The 17,291-nt window shown below is 42.8% G+C and overlaps 1 protein-coding gene across 1 annotated transcript in view; it reads left to right on the plus strand.

The window, feature by feature from the left end:
• The window catches only part of SCFD2 (sec1 family domain containing 2), a 156,008-nt gene that overhangs the window by 114,718 nt on the left and 23,999 nt on the right, over nucleotides 1-17,291 (plus strand). The window contains exon 6 of the mRNA XM_081332685.1: nucleotides 11,065-11,210. Coding sequence (XP_081188811.1) covers nucleotides 11,065-11,210 — 146 coding nt within the window. The remainder of the gene's footprint in view (nucleotides 1-11,064; nucleotides 11,211-17,291) is intronic.

Below are 17,291 nucleotides of genomic sequence, written 5' to 3' on the forward strand. Positions count from 1 at the left end.
AAAGTAAAACTGATGGGGACAGAGACAATAATAATAATAATAATAGCAATAAAGTTGGAGGTCATCTAGTCCAACCCCCTGCTCAGGCAGGAAACCCTATACCAAGGGTAGGCAACCTTGGCTCTTTTATGACTCGTGGACTTCAACTCCCAGAATTCCTGAGCCAGCATAACTAGCTCAGGAATTCTGGGAGTTGAAGTCCATGAGTCATAAAAGAGCCAAGGTTGCCTACCCCTACCCTATACCATTTCAGACAAATGGCTGTCCAGTCTCTTCTTAAAAACTTCCAGTGTTTGGAGCATTCACAGCTTCTGGAGGCAGGTTGTTCCACTGGTTAAGGCGAAGCAAAGTATGCCAGGGAAGGGATTCATTAGTCACCTCCCAAATGCCACTCCCCCAGGCAAATTGGCACAGCCAAGGCCTTTTAGAAGGCCAAAGAGTTGGGTGCGGATCTCACCTGATGTTCCAGAAGGGGAGAGCCACCACAAAAAAGGCTGCGTTTCTGAACCCCACCAGCTGAAATTCTTGGTTGATGGGGTCCACAGCGTCTCCCTACCGCCAGCGTGGATGGGGGGAAGGGGGGTACTAGCCCCCTGGGGCTGGTTCCTGAGATAGCCTGAACAGCTGCGGCCAAAATTTCTGTTGCGAAGTGAGACGGTTGTTAAGCGGATTTTGCCCCATTTTACGGCCTTTCTTACCGCCGTGGCTAAGCTGTTAAGTTAGGAACGTGGTTCTTAAATGAATCTGGCTTCCCCATTGATTTTGCTCGTCGGACGGTTGCAAAAGGTGATGATCACATGACCCCGGGAAACTGGAGCCGTCATAAAAAAATGGGCCGGTTGCCAAGCATCTGAATTTTGTTCACATGATCAGTGGGGATACAGCAGCGGTCGTCAGTGTGAAAACCGGTCATAGGTCCATTTTTTCAGTGCCGTTGTAACTTTGAAGGGTCAGTAAATAAATTGTTGTAAGTTGAGGACTAGCTGTAATTTACCATCTGCTTCCCATCCACCCCTCTGCTTCAGAGACTCTCCGGTCTGATAATTGAGACTCGGTCCAGAAGCCTCCATTTAATTCTTGAAACCTGCCAAAGTAAATGCAAAATAAATAGCGACCCAGCTTGTACAGTAACAGAGATCCAGGATAAGCCCACGGCACACAACCTTGGATCTGTTAATTGTTAGCTTGCGGGCTTCTCACTAGTTAAAATAAATTGGGGGGAATAAGTCATACTTTCAAACTTTAGGAGACAGCTGAGTTGGGTCCCAAGATGAAGTCTGGAATTCCTGATGGGTTAGGACGCTGAGCTTGTCAATCAGAAGGTCGGCAGTTTGGCGGGTCAAATCCCGAGTGCCGCGTAACAGAGTGAGCGCCTGTTACTCGTCCCAGCTTCTGCCAACCTAGCAGTTCGAAAGCACGTAAAAAATGCAAGTAGAAAAATAGGGACCACTCCGGTGGGAAGGTAACAGCGTTCCGTGCGCCTTTGGCGTCTAGTCATGCCGGCCACATGACCACGGAGACGTCCTCGGACAAGCGCTGGCTCTTCGGCTTTGAAACGGAGATGAGCACCGGCCCCTAGAGTCGGAAACGACTAGCACGCATGTGCGGGGGAACCTTTACCTTTACCTTTACCTTGGGGAAATTCAGAACAATGTGCTACCACCCTCAGATCCAGGATCATGATTGTTCCCATATGTTTTGTATATTGATTGGTCGATTGTGGCTGAATGCAGAATAGAAAGCAACAGGTCTCTGTTGTGGGGCTGAGTTTAAGCATCTCTCTTTACTGGGGCTACTCTTTTTTTTTCCCATGATGCTGCTTACTGAAGTTAGTTCCACTAAAAAGAACGGAACGGTCTGCGTATCCGTTGCATTTTTTACAAATGTACGTTAGAGGGCAGTGGAGCAGTGCTTGCCTTTTAAAAACAGTGTGCATCTTTGTAAGAGGGGAATGTTAGGCGAGCTTGGCAGAGAATTTGAGAACTAAGCACGTATCTTTCATCCCTGCTTTAAAAGATATTCATTCTGTAGGGATTTCAACTCCCAGAAAGCTATTTTCTGCGGCTACGTAGTTCTCGATCCGATGGCAGGCTTTGAGCGTACAAGAACTTGGGCTTTGATTTACGCTTAGAAAAATGCCTGCAGGCTCTATCCTTCCCTGCAGTTAACAGTACATTGTGAAAGGTAGAAGGGATAACAAAGCAAATGCGTTTGCTTCTCTCCATTCACTCTTTGATTTTGGTATGAGCCAAGAGTCACAGAATCTGGCCTAAATGATAGAATTCGTCTCTGGCTCATCCAAAGATTCTGTTTTGAAAACAGCATATATTATAGACAATGAATTTCTGTCCCCAATTACTAATCCTCACCTTCTCACTTTCTAAATGTGGGGAAATAACAGTGTGGTGTTTGAAAATATGGATTGTAAGGAAATGACATAATTTAAGAAGAATGTAGTCCACGTAAATGCAGGGTGCTCTCACATTTGAAAGAAGATAGATACCTACATTTCCACCCTTTAATATGCAGAGAAAATGGTTCCTGCGCTCTAGGATTATTGTCTTTTAATTTTTATATTGCTAGCAAATACATTGTGAAGAAGATTGGTATTGCTTTAAGTGCTCAGCGAACGGAGAAATGGGTACGCTTGATGGGAAATGAATTTCGAGAGAATCCTGCTCCATTCAGACTTTGATATGTTCTATACTTCACATCTCTGAAATTGACAAGATTATTCAAAAATCAGAATTGTTTATCTTCAAGGTCTCCTAAGTAGCAAAGTACAAACACCAGTATTCATAGATAGCAACATTTAAACAACAACAGGATTTGTAGATCAGTATTTTTTTAAAAAAGAAATTTGTCTATTTTCAGCAAAGCTGTCAAATAATCCTGCCCAAATCTGATGCATATTCAGGAGTAAAGGATTTCTAGAAATAGTTCCAAAGTTTTTCTGGCAGGCCCTTGAGAGAAATGCTTTTGATTGTTTCACCTAATTGGTACATGTGACGAAGCTTAACAATTTTATTAGATCATTCTTTATACATCTCCTTTGTTTTCCATGACAGTACTCTAAAGCGGGGAGTTACGGGACCCAAAGAAATGAGAGATGCTACTGAATGCTTGTTGTTCCTAAATTGGTGAGCTGAGTAAGAGCAATAAGCAAACTTTGGAAATTGTGCAGAAGAGAGCAACAAAGATGGTTAAGGGCCTGGAGATTAAAACACTTGTAGGAACTGGGCATGGCTAGTATAGTGAAGAGAAGGACCCAGGGTAACATGATAGCAGGATTCCAATATTTGAGGGCCTGCCATAAAGAAGAGAGGGTCAATCTGTTTTCCAAAGCACCCAAAGGCCAGAGAAGAAATAATGGACGGAAACTAATCAAGGAGAGATTCAACCTAGAAATAAGGGAAAATTTTCTCCTATATTTATTCTCTTATATTCTCTTATATTTATTGGGATTAGGGTGAAACCAACGTTAGGTTTCGGATTTCTTGAGCTCTGTGGACCCTTATGTATAAATGAGTGATACTTTGTGCTCATTTTTAAAATAGTGATAATCTTTGGGCCGGTTAAATAAAGAGAATTTCTGATGGAATAAATTTTGGGATTCAAATATATTTTGGATTGATTGGGTTCTGCTTCCTTGATTTTTATTGTTAAATATAATGGAAAGATTCGTTTGGGGGGGGGCAGTTGTTAACGACGATCGGTGGGATAAAACCCAAAGGTGATTTTTCCAAAAGACACCTGGACTTTCTTGGGTTTTTTTTTTAATTTGAAAACTTTTCGCTTCTCATCCGAGAAGCTTTTTTCCGTTCTAGAACGTCGGTATGTTCATCCACATCACACTGCACCCTATATTGTGTGGTGAATTGGGTTGCTTGCAACCACCGTCCTCACTTTTTGGCCATTTGCCACTACCACAGCTCTGCCTCCTGGAATTAACTCATCCAAGTAGGAAATGGACCATTTCAATCCTTACCTGTGCAGAAGGATCCCATGACAGATAGGACCAGGGCTAGGCAACCTTGGCTCTTTTATGACTGGTGGACTTCAACTCCCAGAATTCCTGAGCCAGCCATGCTGAGGGGAAAGGGAGAGGTTTCCAAGCTGAGCCATGCTGGCTCAGGAATTCTGGGAGTTGAAGTCCACCAGTCATAAAGCGGCCTAGGCCAGGGGTAGGCAACCTTGGCTCTTTTATGACTCGTGGACTTCAACTCCCAGAATTCCTCAGCCAGCGTGGCTCAGCTTGGAAACCTCTCTCTTTCCCCTCAGCATGGCTGGCTCGGGAATTCTGGGAGTTGAAGTCCACGAGTCATAAAACAGCCAAGGTTGCCTAGTCCTGGATAGGACTGAGTGTTGGTTTTAGAGAAACATACCAGAGTCACCAAAGATGCTCCAAAGATGTATTAGAATAATTCTAGAAAATCAGGATTAACCAATAACTACAGGAGACACCCGGCAACCATCTGCATCAACCCTTTTTCATAAGAAGGGGCTGGGTGGGGGGGGGGGTATTAGCAACCAGCTTGAATTGTTCGTTCGTTTATTATTATTGCTTTTTTGCAAGAGACTGATTTTATGTTTACGCAACTACAGGTTGCAATGATAGTGAATTTATTCCTCCTTTAAAATAACGTTTTCAACTCTGCTCTCCAAGGTAAAAATAGCTCGAGAGTGTTATGGCATCTATAAAAGTTCAAATAAACACTTACATGGCATTGTTACAAAGAGAGCAGAAATGTTCTGACTTTGTTTTCCAAGACTAGTTCAAACTAGCCAAAGCCGGCTACCGCTGAAATGGCGGCAGTTCTGTTTCTATCCTGATAAATGACTTAGTTAGGTTGCCAAGGTCCGGGCGGTCTGAACATTTTAGTCTTATTAGTTAAAAAAAAATACTATGTGTTAGAACTAATGGCAGAAATTTATCCCCACACAGTGCTATTTTAACATTTCCTCCTCCTCCTCCTCATCCTACAGTTGCTATATAAATACTTTGGTTTGTTGGTATGGTGACAGGATGCTCAACAAAATGGCCCGTTTTAAAAATATGCCGGTGAATACATTTTCATTATCTGTACTGTGTTAGATTTTCTTAGTATTTGGCAAGATCTGCCTCTGCCTCTGCACTCTGTTTCTGAATTGAAAAAGTGGGAACGTTGGATTCCAGAAAGACAGTATTCAAATTGACAACTGTTCAAGCCACACAATAGCACTTAACAGTAAGAGAGAGAAAAAGCTTTGTAAAGGGAGCACATGGAATCGAGTTTGCTGGGAGAACTTCGATATGAAATTAACGTACTAGATCCCATGGGGGGGAAAAAGGTGTAGTAATGGTACAGAGAATTCAGTTTACAGTGAAAGGCCAATACTATACAAATAATAAAAAAATAACGTAATTGTTAAACCTTACAGAGTCAATAAAACCTGAACAGTAGATAGCTGACTATACAAATGCTGCAGGAAAAAGCAGACGGTAATGACAATTAGAGAAATCAAAGCTTTCCTGGTCTGATTAACAGGTTCTAAGGATTAAATAAGCCTGGAGCACCTTGAAAAATTAACTGTTAGTAGAATTATATGGACTCCAGAAATGGTAGAGGACAGGAAGGCCTGGAGTACTGTTGTCCATGGGGTCGCAATGGGTCGGACACGACTTTGCAGCTAACTAGAAGAATTATATAGCCTGGATAGATGTCCTTATAGAGACTACAGATATAAAACACAATAGGGTATGGTTTTAATAATCCCCCTTACATGAACAGAGCTAGTTTTTTATATGGGATTTTCTTATATTCCCCATCCAGTACAGTTGTTAGTAACATATCAAACACGCTGATATAAAAGACATGTGGAAAGACAGATGGTGGAATATGCAAATTAGTTATTTTAAAGGAAGAATTGCAGCTCAGATAACGTGAAGTGTAATAAACGCATTGGCTCTATTAGGTCAGATCTTCTTTGGAAAGGGGGGGGGAAAGAAGGGAAAACAAGGAAGCAAAAAATGTCTTACAGCTCAGCATACCCATCGTGTCAGCTTCCTTCTTAATTAGCTAACCTGATTTTCTTCCAACTCCAAAGGGGTTTGGGGATGAGTTTGTGCTTCGTTACGATTTTTGAGAAGTCTTAGTTCACCTCTCGACCATAAGAAAGGCCAAGCGCCAAAGAATCGAGGCCTTTGAACTCTGGTGCTGGAGAAGACTCCTGCGAGTCCCTTGGACTGCAAGGCGATCAAACCGGTCAGTCCTAGAGGAGATCAACCCTGACTGCTCTTTAGAAGGCCAGATCCTGAAGTCAAAACTCAAATACTTTGGCCACCTAATGAGAAAGAAGGACTCACTGGAGAAGAGCCTAATGCTGGGAAAGATTGAGGGCAAGAGAAGAAGGGGACGACAGAGAATGAGGTGGCTGGATGGAGTCACTGAAGCAGTAGGACTGAGCCTAAATGGACTCCAGAAGATGGTAGAGGACAGGAAGGCCTGGAGGAACGTTGTCCATGGGGTCGCGATGGGTCGGACACGACTTCGCAGCTAACAACAACAAAGTTCACCTCTCTAAATATGGAGCTGTCTCGTAGATTATCAGCGAACCCATCTTGATAAATTTTCCCTACTGATATGAGCAGAATGCACCAAAGTATTGCTTCTGTCTCCTTCCCTAATCTCCTCACCCCACTTCCTATGAGAAACAGAGACTTACTTACATGTAGCCTTCAGCCACACTAAATGCTCTACAGAAAACCATCAGGTTCCATAACTATAGTGCCATGCTATCCCCTCAGCTTTCCGTGGAAATTTAGATGGGGGGAAAAAAGCATTAAAAATGTGTCTTGACAGCCAGGGGGCTTTCTAACAACTCAGGTTTTAGTTTTGGTTCCTCTTACAAAACAGCCCACGTTGGCCATTTGGAGGAGACACACCGATTAACTCATTTTATTCCCTGACTGACGTAAGGTTCTGAGTTCAGCAAGCGTGAACTCAGTGAAAACCTACTTCTATTTTAATTGACTAGAATTTAAGCAAATCATCTATCAACACTGGACAAACGTTTGTTTGTTTTTCCCCCCAGAAAGTACCTGATAACTCACAAATTCCAAGGCAGGAGAGAGGAAAGAATTCATAAATTAGATGTTCCAGCCGTCTTATTTTCCTGACGACAAGAGATAAATCATCAGGCCAGGATTAAAATCAGGAGGCTGTTTGGGGAATTGGATCTGACAGGCAACCGACCAATTACCTACTCAACAGATGTAATAGTTGGATGCCTGCTGTTAGAAGTTGCCATCCTTGGATCTATCTCAGACATGTCAAACTTGCGACATCGCACAACGTATCAGGACGGTTTTTGCCATTGCCGGCAATGGGGTGGGTGCGGCTTCCGGAGGACGCATCCGGCCTGTGGGCCGGCAATTTGACACCCTTGATCTATCTGAAGCTTTGCTTCTTTAGGTCGGCCACACAGCAATCTACTTTAAGGCTGGCTGGCATGGCTTTTTTTTTAAACCCTATGCTGACCCACTACTCCCCAACCCAAATATAGTGTCTTGTTTTCTATGTAGGCCCTTACTTGCATTAAAGGAGGGGGGTCTTCATACTTGGCCTTTTTATGACTTGTGGACTTCAACTCCCAGAATTCCTCAGCCAGGCAGACGTGTGCCTGGCTGAGGAATTCTGGGAGTTGAAGTCTACAAGTCATAAAAGGGCCAAGTTTGAAGACCCCTGGTCTGGATGCAAGCCCGCAGTTTCATCAAAATGGCCAACTGTGGAATTCTGGGAGTTGAAGTCCACAAGTCATAAAAGGGCCAAGTTCGAAGACTCCTGGTCTGGATGCAAGCCCGCAGTTTCATCAAAATGGCCAACTGAGGAATTCTGGGAGTTGAAGTCCACAAGTCATAAAAGGGCCAAGTTTGAAGACCCCTGGTCTGGATGCAAGCCCGCAGTTTCATCAAAATGGCCGACTGAGGAATTCTGGGAGTTGAAGTCCACAAGTCATTAAAGGGCCAAGTTCGAAGACCCCTGGTCTGGATGCAAGCCCGCAGTTTCATCAAAATGGCCGACTGAGGAATTCTGGGAGTTGAAGTCCACAAGTCATAAAAGAGCCAAGTTTGAAGACCCCTGCATTAGAGGCATGGCGGTATGAGCAGTTGCTTTTTTATGAGATGTTAGCATACTGGGAGAAAAACTTACTGTTAAGAATCTGAACCCTGATATTATACCTTTCCATGTATAGGAGGTTTTAGAAAAGCGGGAAGGAAAAAAAAAAGATGTAATTTCCTATGCAGTGTCTAAAAAATTATACTGTCTCTCAGGACCATAATGTACCCAATCTGTGGAGATTTCAATCATGTATAAGGGATACAGAGAATTATGCCTGAAAGTGAGCTAAACAATGAAGGCTTCTAGCAACTCGCTAATAAATTTAGAAGAATGTTTATTGCCATCAAGTTCTAGTTTACATATAGGTTTTACATCTACTAGCTTTATCCAAGAGTTTATGGTGTCCTGTCTCAATTACAGTTTTAGGCTGTCATCTTCCGACACAGTGATAAGGAAAGCACACATACATAATTTCACTATCCAGTCTTTAAATCTGTAAAAAAAGTTTGCAGTGCATAACAGGGACACATTTGCAATTCAAGCATAACTGTTGCATCATCATATTTTCTGAGATCTATTTTATAATGGCTTACATTTTCCCCAATGCCTCCGATATAATTTTTTTCCTCCTCTCTCTGAACCATTAAAAAACTAAACTCGATTTTGCTGTCTCCGTTGCCAGTCGCAGTCCCCTTTATTCAGGCTTACAGCTAGAGGCTGGTTTCCTTCCCAGACCTTCTCAACTTCATCAGCCTGGCCAGGAACAGCTCACATCTTTGTTGATTACTTCAAAGCCCAGGCCTCCTCTGATACGGTTTGTTCAGGCTGATTTTCCAGAAAGAGCACAGTTTAAAAGCCATAAGTGGCCCACAGATACCGTGTCAATTTCAGCTACTGTGGGTCACCTGGCAGTCCAGAAGCAAAATGGTAGACCAAGCCTTGCAAATTGTAGCCAGGGTAAAACTGCCTTCCATGGTTGACTGGTTATAGATAAAATACTACTAACAGTGGGACAGATGAAGAAAACGTAAACCTGCAACTGGTACTGTATGGGCAGGGACAGTATAAGCAGTATAAAATCATGAAGGACTGACAGGAAGAAAAAAAAAGGTTGTTGGCACAGAGTCATGTCATGATTCGGAGGAAATGGAGAATGTTTATTAGAGAAGAGCAACAAAGATGATCAGGGGACTGGAGGCTAAAACATATGAGGAACGGTTGCTGGAATTGGGTATGTCTAGTTTAATAAGAGAAGGACGAGGGGGGACATGATAGCAGTCTTCCAGTATCTCTGGGGTTGCCCCAAAGAAGAGGGAGTCAAGCTATTCTGGAAAGCACCCGAAGGCAGGACAAGAAGCAACAGATGAAAACTAACCAAAGAGAGAAGCAACCTAGAACTGAGGAGAAATTTCCTGACAGTGAGAACAATTAATCAGTAGAACAACCTGCCTCCAAAAGTTGTGAATGCTCCAACACTGGAAGTTTTTAAGAAGAGACTGGACAGCCATTTGTCTGAAATGGTAGGGTTTCCTGCCTGAGCAGGGGGTTGGACTAGATGACCTCCAAGGTCCCTCCCAACATCATCATCATCATCATCATTATTGATCATCACACAGTCAGCCAGTTGTTCAGACTGGATTTGGCATTTTTGTCTACCTATCGCGTTTTTACCAAGGACCTGGGATAGGCAGATGTGGATGTTTGATGGTATTACAGACTTATTATTATTATTATTATTATTATTATTATTATTATTATTATTATTATTATTATCATCTTCAGTTATTACAATATTTTTATATACAGTTTGACAAGACTGACTCCAGAACGTGGTAATACTGTAGTCTTGTATAAAGGAGAAGGATATATATATATTCTATAGATTTAACTGAATGATATAAAGAAGGCCTCTGAACTTGCCACAACCTGTTCAGGGTTCCCAGAAAATAACATTAGAATTGTCATAAAAGCCAGTACAATTCTTGAGCCTGCGTTACCTTTTCAAAATTGTCTCTGCCTAAAATAAAAGGCCCTTCTCTTTTGAAAAGCAGAACCTTTCATTCTTGCTATGTGAAAATTAATGTTCAGTTCCAGTGCATGGGGAGTCGTAGTGGGGGTGTGGTCGTGGTTTTTTTTTAACCTTGCTCTTGAACATAAAGTTGTAGGCTCCTTCAGATATGCCCTGGTGTCTTTGCCAAATTACCAGCAATGACTAATTAATTAACTTATTTCTTAGGCACAAGTCAATGGGATAAGTTTTCAAGGTCTAAAAAGAGACCTGTAAATACATTGGCAAGTTAGAATTGGAGGCAAGACTCTGGAATGGGAAAGCCATTCTTTAGCTTTTGTGAATCTCATGAGATTTTTTTGCACAGATCACCTTTCACAAAATTGTTGCGTTGCACTTCTCATCGCAATGTATGCACTAGTACACCTGTTTAAAGCAAAATATTTTGGTCACTCTTACTTCATTCACCAAAACATATTTAACTGTACGTTCAGCTATCTGGGTAGGTTGTTTTTTTAAAAAAAAAATATCGTTGGCTGCAAAATTGAGACAGAAAAGCCTTATGAATATATGTGCGACTGTTATATAAACTGGAGTATAAAGGAAACTAAAATGTCATTTGTGTAAGTATCAGGGTGTATTTTTTCCTCAGGGTTAAAACTCACAATGTCTCTTTTCTGATAGTGTAACCAAAGTTCAATTTTCTTTTATTTATTTATTTTTTTGTAGTTGAATAATATAAACTGGTGGCTCTTTAAAAACTCTGGGCCGAGTAAAAAAGATACGTTTTTATTCTCTGCTGCAACTTGTCCAATGTGGCCTTCAAATTGATTGCATTTTTAGCGGCGTTTGGCAGGTTTGCCAGACCCCAGCAGAAGAACAAAGAAAGCCTCAAGTTGTAGGAGCAAGCAAGCCTTAAATAATTTTTCCCCAACTCTTCTTCCCTTCTTTCAGGTTGTGAGTCTTCCACCAAGGTTACATTTCCAAAAGCCACGGCTGCAGTGAATGAGATATTCAAGAGCCTAAGGGACATTGCAAGAGTTCGGTCACAAATGAAACAGTTTCATTCACTACATATCCCGGGAAGCCACAGCCAACAGGCAAGTTGACGTGTGTTTTTCGAATCAGTGTTCATCTCTTTCACCCTGGCAGACAACCAAAACTACATTTTCCTGAACGTGACCAATTGTGTCGTCTTCAGATATAAAATCCATTTTGCTCCCTGTAAGTGGGTTTCTAGAATAGCTCTTGCCTCCACGTGCCGTCGTGTTTTGTTTTCTTTTTTCAGAGTAATTGCTAAAACTGAAGCAATTCATTTGAATGGTGGCAGCTTTACAGTTGCCATCCAGGCAGCATTCCCATAAATTTCTAAAACCATACAGATGAAAGAATAAAATCGCGCGCCCCCACTCTCTCTCGTGTTATATCTTGCCTTTCTGCTCTGCTCTTGCTGTGACTTCAAAAAAAATGGGAGTATTAAAAGTTGTAATTACATATCTAAATGCAGAACAGATTAAAACAATTGAAAGACTGTCAAAAGAGAGGTCTCTTTACAAAGGTTCTAACCACTGAGCAAGTGGAATCCATGTAGTGGGGAATACACCCCATAGCCCAGGGCTTTTCAACCAGTGGTACGGGTACCACCCGTGGTACATGGGCACCTGGCAGGTGGTACGCGACCATCCTAGAAAAGCGGTAGCGGGGGAGGGGAATGAGCTGAACCGGTGGCAGGACCGCACAAGCCTGAGCGAGAGACAGTTGGAGCTGCAGGGCTGTCAGGGCTCAGCGGAAGCGCCAGGATCAGCGCCAGGCTCCAGCTGGAGCTCAGCGCTGATCCTGGCGCTTCTGCTGAGCCCAGAAGAAGCGCCGATCAGCTGGAATGTTGCAGCATCTCCGGGGTCTTGTGATTTACATTCAGATGCTTGGCAACTGATTCATATTTATGACGGTCACAGTGTCCCAGGGTCATGTGAAGCGACCAAAACCTGCTGCAACCACCCAGCAGAGGGGGGGGGGATAAAAACCAAACACCCACCACCACCCCACCACCACTGTCAATCCTCAACAGAAATGCTCACAGCAATGAAAACCTCGGACAGGAGGAAGAGCATCGCCAGGCGGGCAGGCAGGTGTCTTGCTTGGCTGTGGCTTGGGGGGGCACTTTTTTCAGTGCCATTGTAACTTTGAACTCACTAAGCGAACTGTTGTAAGTCGAAGACTACCTGTACTTCATCACTTTTTTCTTTTTTTTTTTTTTTGGTCATCAGTACTGGAGTACTGGTGGTACTCGGATGTTGCCATATCCTAAAAGTGGTACAATGGGTGAAAAGGTTGAAAGGCCCTGCCCTAAGCTTTTTAAGCAACCGATCTACCCAAAAGACAGATCCCTCACAGCAGGGACCTCTTCGAAAGGGCCTCTCCTGCTGATCTTAACAACGGCATGTATTCATAACGAGAGACGTGGAACAGAACAGTCAGGTCCTCAACTTTTCAGGGCTCTTAAAGCGATGCCTTAATCACATCCGATGCGGATCTGTACTGTGTCCCAGTTTTGCAGCCTAGCTTCTGCTGCATCCTGCCCAGGCTGAAATTTTCTAGGTGGGCCGTGTAAAACTGCATTGCAACAGTCAAGGCCCGAATGTAATCCAGATGTAAATGATCTGATTGCTTCAGGAACAGATCATGTATCAGGCGTGACTGTATAAAACCACCCCTTGTCACAGCAATAATATAATAATAATAATAATAATAATAATAATAATAATAATAATAATAATAATAATAATAATAATAATAATAATAATAATAATAAATAATAATAATAATAATAATAATAATAATAATAGCTACAGCTGAGGATCAAGGAGCCGCCAGATAGCAAAGCTCATCTTTCAGAGAAATTGTAATCCCAATCAAAGGAGGTTGAACCTAAATTCTCCAAGTCAAGTCTGCTGGTTATAAACATCTCCCCCATCTTTTGGGGATTTAGCTTATTCAGTTTATTCTCTCTCATCCAGCCCATTAGTGACTTTAAGCAGAGCATAAAGATACCAATTGCTTCCCTTGGTCTTTGCTGGAGATAAACCTGGTTGTCATCGGCATAGTTACATTAAAGGTAAAGGTAAAGGTTCCCCCGCACATGTGTGCTAGTCGTTTCTGACTCTAGGGGCCGGTGCTCATCTCCGTTTCAAAGCCGAAGAGCCAGCGCTTGTCCGAGGATGTCTCCATGGTCATGTGGCTGGCATGACTAGATGCTAAAGGCGCACGGAACGGTGTTACCTTCCCACCATAGTGGTCCCTATTTTTCTACTTGCATTTTTTTACGTGCTTTCGAACTGCTAGGTTGGCAGAAGCTGGGACAAGTAACAGGCGCTCACTCTGCTACGCGGCACTTGGGATTCGACCCACCAAACTGCCGACCTTCTGATCAACAAGCTCAGTGTCCTAACCCACTGAGCCACCACATCCCTATAGTTACGTTACTCTTCCCCAAACTGTTGGGCAACTTTTTCTACTGGTTTTAGGCAGATTTTGAACAAGGTGCTGGGCAAGATGGAGTCCTGTGGGACAACAGAGGTCAGCAGCAGTGGGTACTGAATATCACTTCATGTACTGATCTTGACCCTATCCCTCCCCCGATGTCACTGTGTTTGCACCCTATCCCCTCCCATCTGTCAGAGGAGACAAAAATGAAATTAATTGCAGCATAAAGCCAAAAAAAGAGACACAAAACTGTAACCACACAGCCTTACAACAAAGATAGAACTTTTTATGCCCTCACCTTGGTAACTAGCAGATTCCAGGTAGAGAAGCTTCAGGTTGCATTACGCTGGACCAAAGGTGATAGGCTTACTTTAGGTAAAGCTAAAGGTTCCCCCGCACATGCGTGCTAGTCGTTTCCAACTCTAGGGGCCGGTGCTCATCTCCATTTCAAAGCCGAAGAGCCAGCGCTTGTCCGAGGACGTCTCCGTGGTCATGTGGCCGGCATGACTAGACGCCAAAAGCGCACGGAGCTCTGTTACCTTCCCACTGTAGTGGTCCCTATTTTTCTACTTGCATTTTTTACGTGCTTTCGAACTGCTAGGTTGGCAGAAGCTGGGACGAGTAACAGGCGCTCACTCTGTTACGCGGCACTCGGGATTCGACCCGCCAAACTGCCGACCTTCTGATCGACAAGCTCAGCGTCTTAACCCACTGAGCCACCGCGTCCCTTTTAGGCTTACTTTACTCTTAGTATAATTTATACTCAAGCTGTGTATGAAAAAAATGACCATCCTTAGTGGATAGTTCACCAACTGTTGCAGAACTCGGTGATAAATCACTGTTAATAAGTTCCATTTGTTAAATGTGACTTACCGGTACTTTCCAAACGGTTTCTTCATTACATCCAAAAAAAAAGTTATTCTTCTTAATTTGCTGTTTTGGTATCTTATCCAAATACCTCCTCTTCCATAAACATGTTTCTTATTGAGTTCACAACAACAAGCAGTAGAATGAAGATTTGCATCTCCTAGGATGAGTGAGCGCATCTTGTGTGCTTGGGTGGAAGAAAAAAGGATGTTGATGTTCCAAAAGGCTGGATGAGGAAATAAACGTTGATGGCCATAATTGCTTTGGAAAATAAGCTTTCTTTCAAGTTGTTCAGATTAAGTGGTTAGTTTCTCATTTGTTTTTCATTCCCCCCCCCCAAGGTAAGTGGCATTTCTGTTTATAATTTCCACAGCTTGATTCAGCATGGCTTTTCTAAGAAAACTAGAGAGGGGCTTTCTTGGAATAGCAAAAGTAAGAGATATTGCCTGCCACTAATTTTTGTAAATTATAAGCTTCCTACTTAAATTGTTGCTATTCATTGTTCAATACCTTAGATTTACAATATAAGTAATTGCACAAATCCATACAACTGAGAACAGTGGGTTTTTTTCCACTTAACTAAAAGCTTTTAATTGTGTTGCAGTTTTAATCCTACATCATTCTAATAATGTGTACATTTGTGTCACATATACATATTTATTTTAATTTATTTTAATCATGGGGAGAGTGCTGTTCAAATATGTAGCCTTCCAGAGTGATTTTCAGGGAATTCAAACATCCAGCTTCAGTAACGATTAATGCAGCGTAATTGAAGGAGAGTATTTTGTAATATCAGTGAAATTATTTATCTAACAACCGTCTGTATTATTTGTTTAGATTTATCAGGATGGGATCAAGATTACTGTTCTGTTCTAATTAAAATCCATCTGAGTGTAGAATGAGAATAGAATAGAATAAGAATGGAATGATGTTGTTGTTGTTGTAAGCTGCGAAGTCGTGTTCGACCCATCGCGACCCTATGGACAACGTTCCTCCAGGCCTTCCTGTCCTCTACTATCTTCTGGAGTCCATTTTAGCTCACGCCTACTGCTTCAGTGACTCCATCCAGCCTCCTCATTCTCTGTCGTCCCCTTCTTCTCTTGCCCTCAACCTTTCCCAGCATTAGGCTCTTCTCCAGTGAGTCCTTCCTTCTCATTAGGTGGCCAAAGTATTAGAGTTTTAGCTTCAGGATCTGACCTTCTAAAGAGCAGTCAGGGTTGATCTCCTCTAGGACTGACCGGTTTGATCGCCTTGCAGTCCAAGGGACTCGCAGGAGTCTTCTCCAGCACCAGAGTTCAAAGGCCTCAATTCTTTGGCGCTCAGCCTTTTTTATGGTCCAACTTTCACTGCCATACATTACAACTGGGAAGACCATAGCCTTAACTATACGATGGAATGAGAATAGGATAGGATAGGATAGGATAGGATAGGATAGGATAGGATAGGATAGGATAGGACAGGACAGAATAGAATAGACCAGACCTTGTAGGTCATCTAGTCCAACCTCCTGCCTGAGCAGGAGACCCTACACCAGGGGTAGGCAACCTTGGCTCTTTTATGACTCGTGGACTTCAACTCCCAGAATTCCTGAGCCAGCCATGCTGAAGTCCACGAGTCATAAAAGAGCCAAGGTTGCCTACCCCTTCCCTACACCATTTCTGATAGATGGCAGTCCAGTCTCTTCTTGAAAGCCTCCAGTGATGAAGCACCAGCGACATCTGAAGGCAGCCTGTTCCATTAGTTGATTGTTCTCCTTGTCAGGAAATTTCTCCTTATTTCCAGGTTTGAATCTCTCCTTGGTCAGTTCCCACCGGTTATTACTTTAACATTAATGCATGTAATCCCTTATACTTGGTGGAGGAATTGCATGGGTGGGAAGTCAACAAACTGGTCAGAAGGCCAGATCTCCTCAGCCTTTGTCTCCCATAAATGTCAGTAATAACAACAACAACAACATTGGAAGGGACCTTGGAGGTCATCTAGTCCAACCCCCTGCTCAGGCAGGAAACCCTATACCATTTCAGACCAATGGCTGTCCAGTCCCTTCTTAAAAACTTCCAGTGTTGGAGCATTCACAGCTTCTGGAGGCAGGTTGCTCCACTGGTTAATTCTTCTAACTGTCAGGAAATCTCTCCTTAGTTCAATGAGAGATACCCCAGATATGGTTCTGTTAATCTTTGTATAATATTTTCACATTTAAGTACGCCTTTTTGGAAGGGACATTTGGGTTGTTTAGGTAAACAATCTTCAGTAGAGAGTGAGGGATTCCTCCAGCTTTGAAGGAAGTGGGGCTTTGCTTCCTCCCCAAGAGGCATTGCTGGATCTGACCATCCTGAATTATTCTTGTCCAGTTGCCAACCTTCCCTTTTAGAGGAAGGAATGGATTTCAAGGCCGGAGGTTGCACGGAGAGGGCCCTGATTCCACTGGTGCTCATGCCTCAGTTGCCTCAGTAGAGAGGCCCAGGAGACCAAATGGCATTGAACTCATATTTCAGTTTAATGTAGTATCTTTGATCTGCCCCGTTGAATTCACTCGACTGCCATTCAGCTCTCTGTAAATTATTGGTTTTCTCTTTCTATCACTTTAAAAGATTTTTTTAAAAATTTCCTTCAGCCTTGGAGGGTCCATTCATATTTTTTTTTTTATACGGGGACAGGGAAAATTTTATACAGGGGCAGGGTAAAATTACACATGGCCCAGGATCTACAGCAGGGGTCTCCAACCTTGGCAACTTTCAGACTTGTGGACTTCAACTCCCAGAATTCTGAGAGTTGAAGTCCACAAGTCTTAAACTTGCCAAGGCTGATGTATCCTGCTTTTTAACGTTTGA

The sequence above is a fragment of the Vipera berus genome (assembly GCF_964194415.1).
Source record: "Vipera berus genome assembly, chromosome: 7".
Classification (NCBI taxonomy): Eukaryota; Metazoa; Chordata; class Lepidosauria; order Squamata; family Viperidae; genus Vipera; species Vipera berus.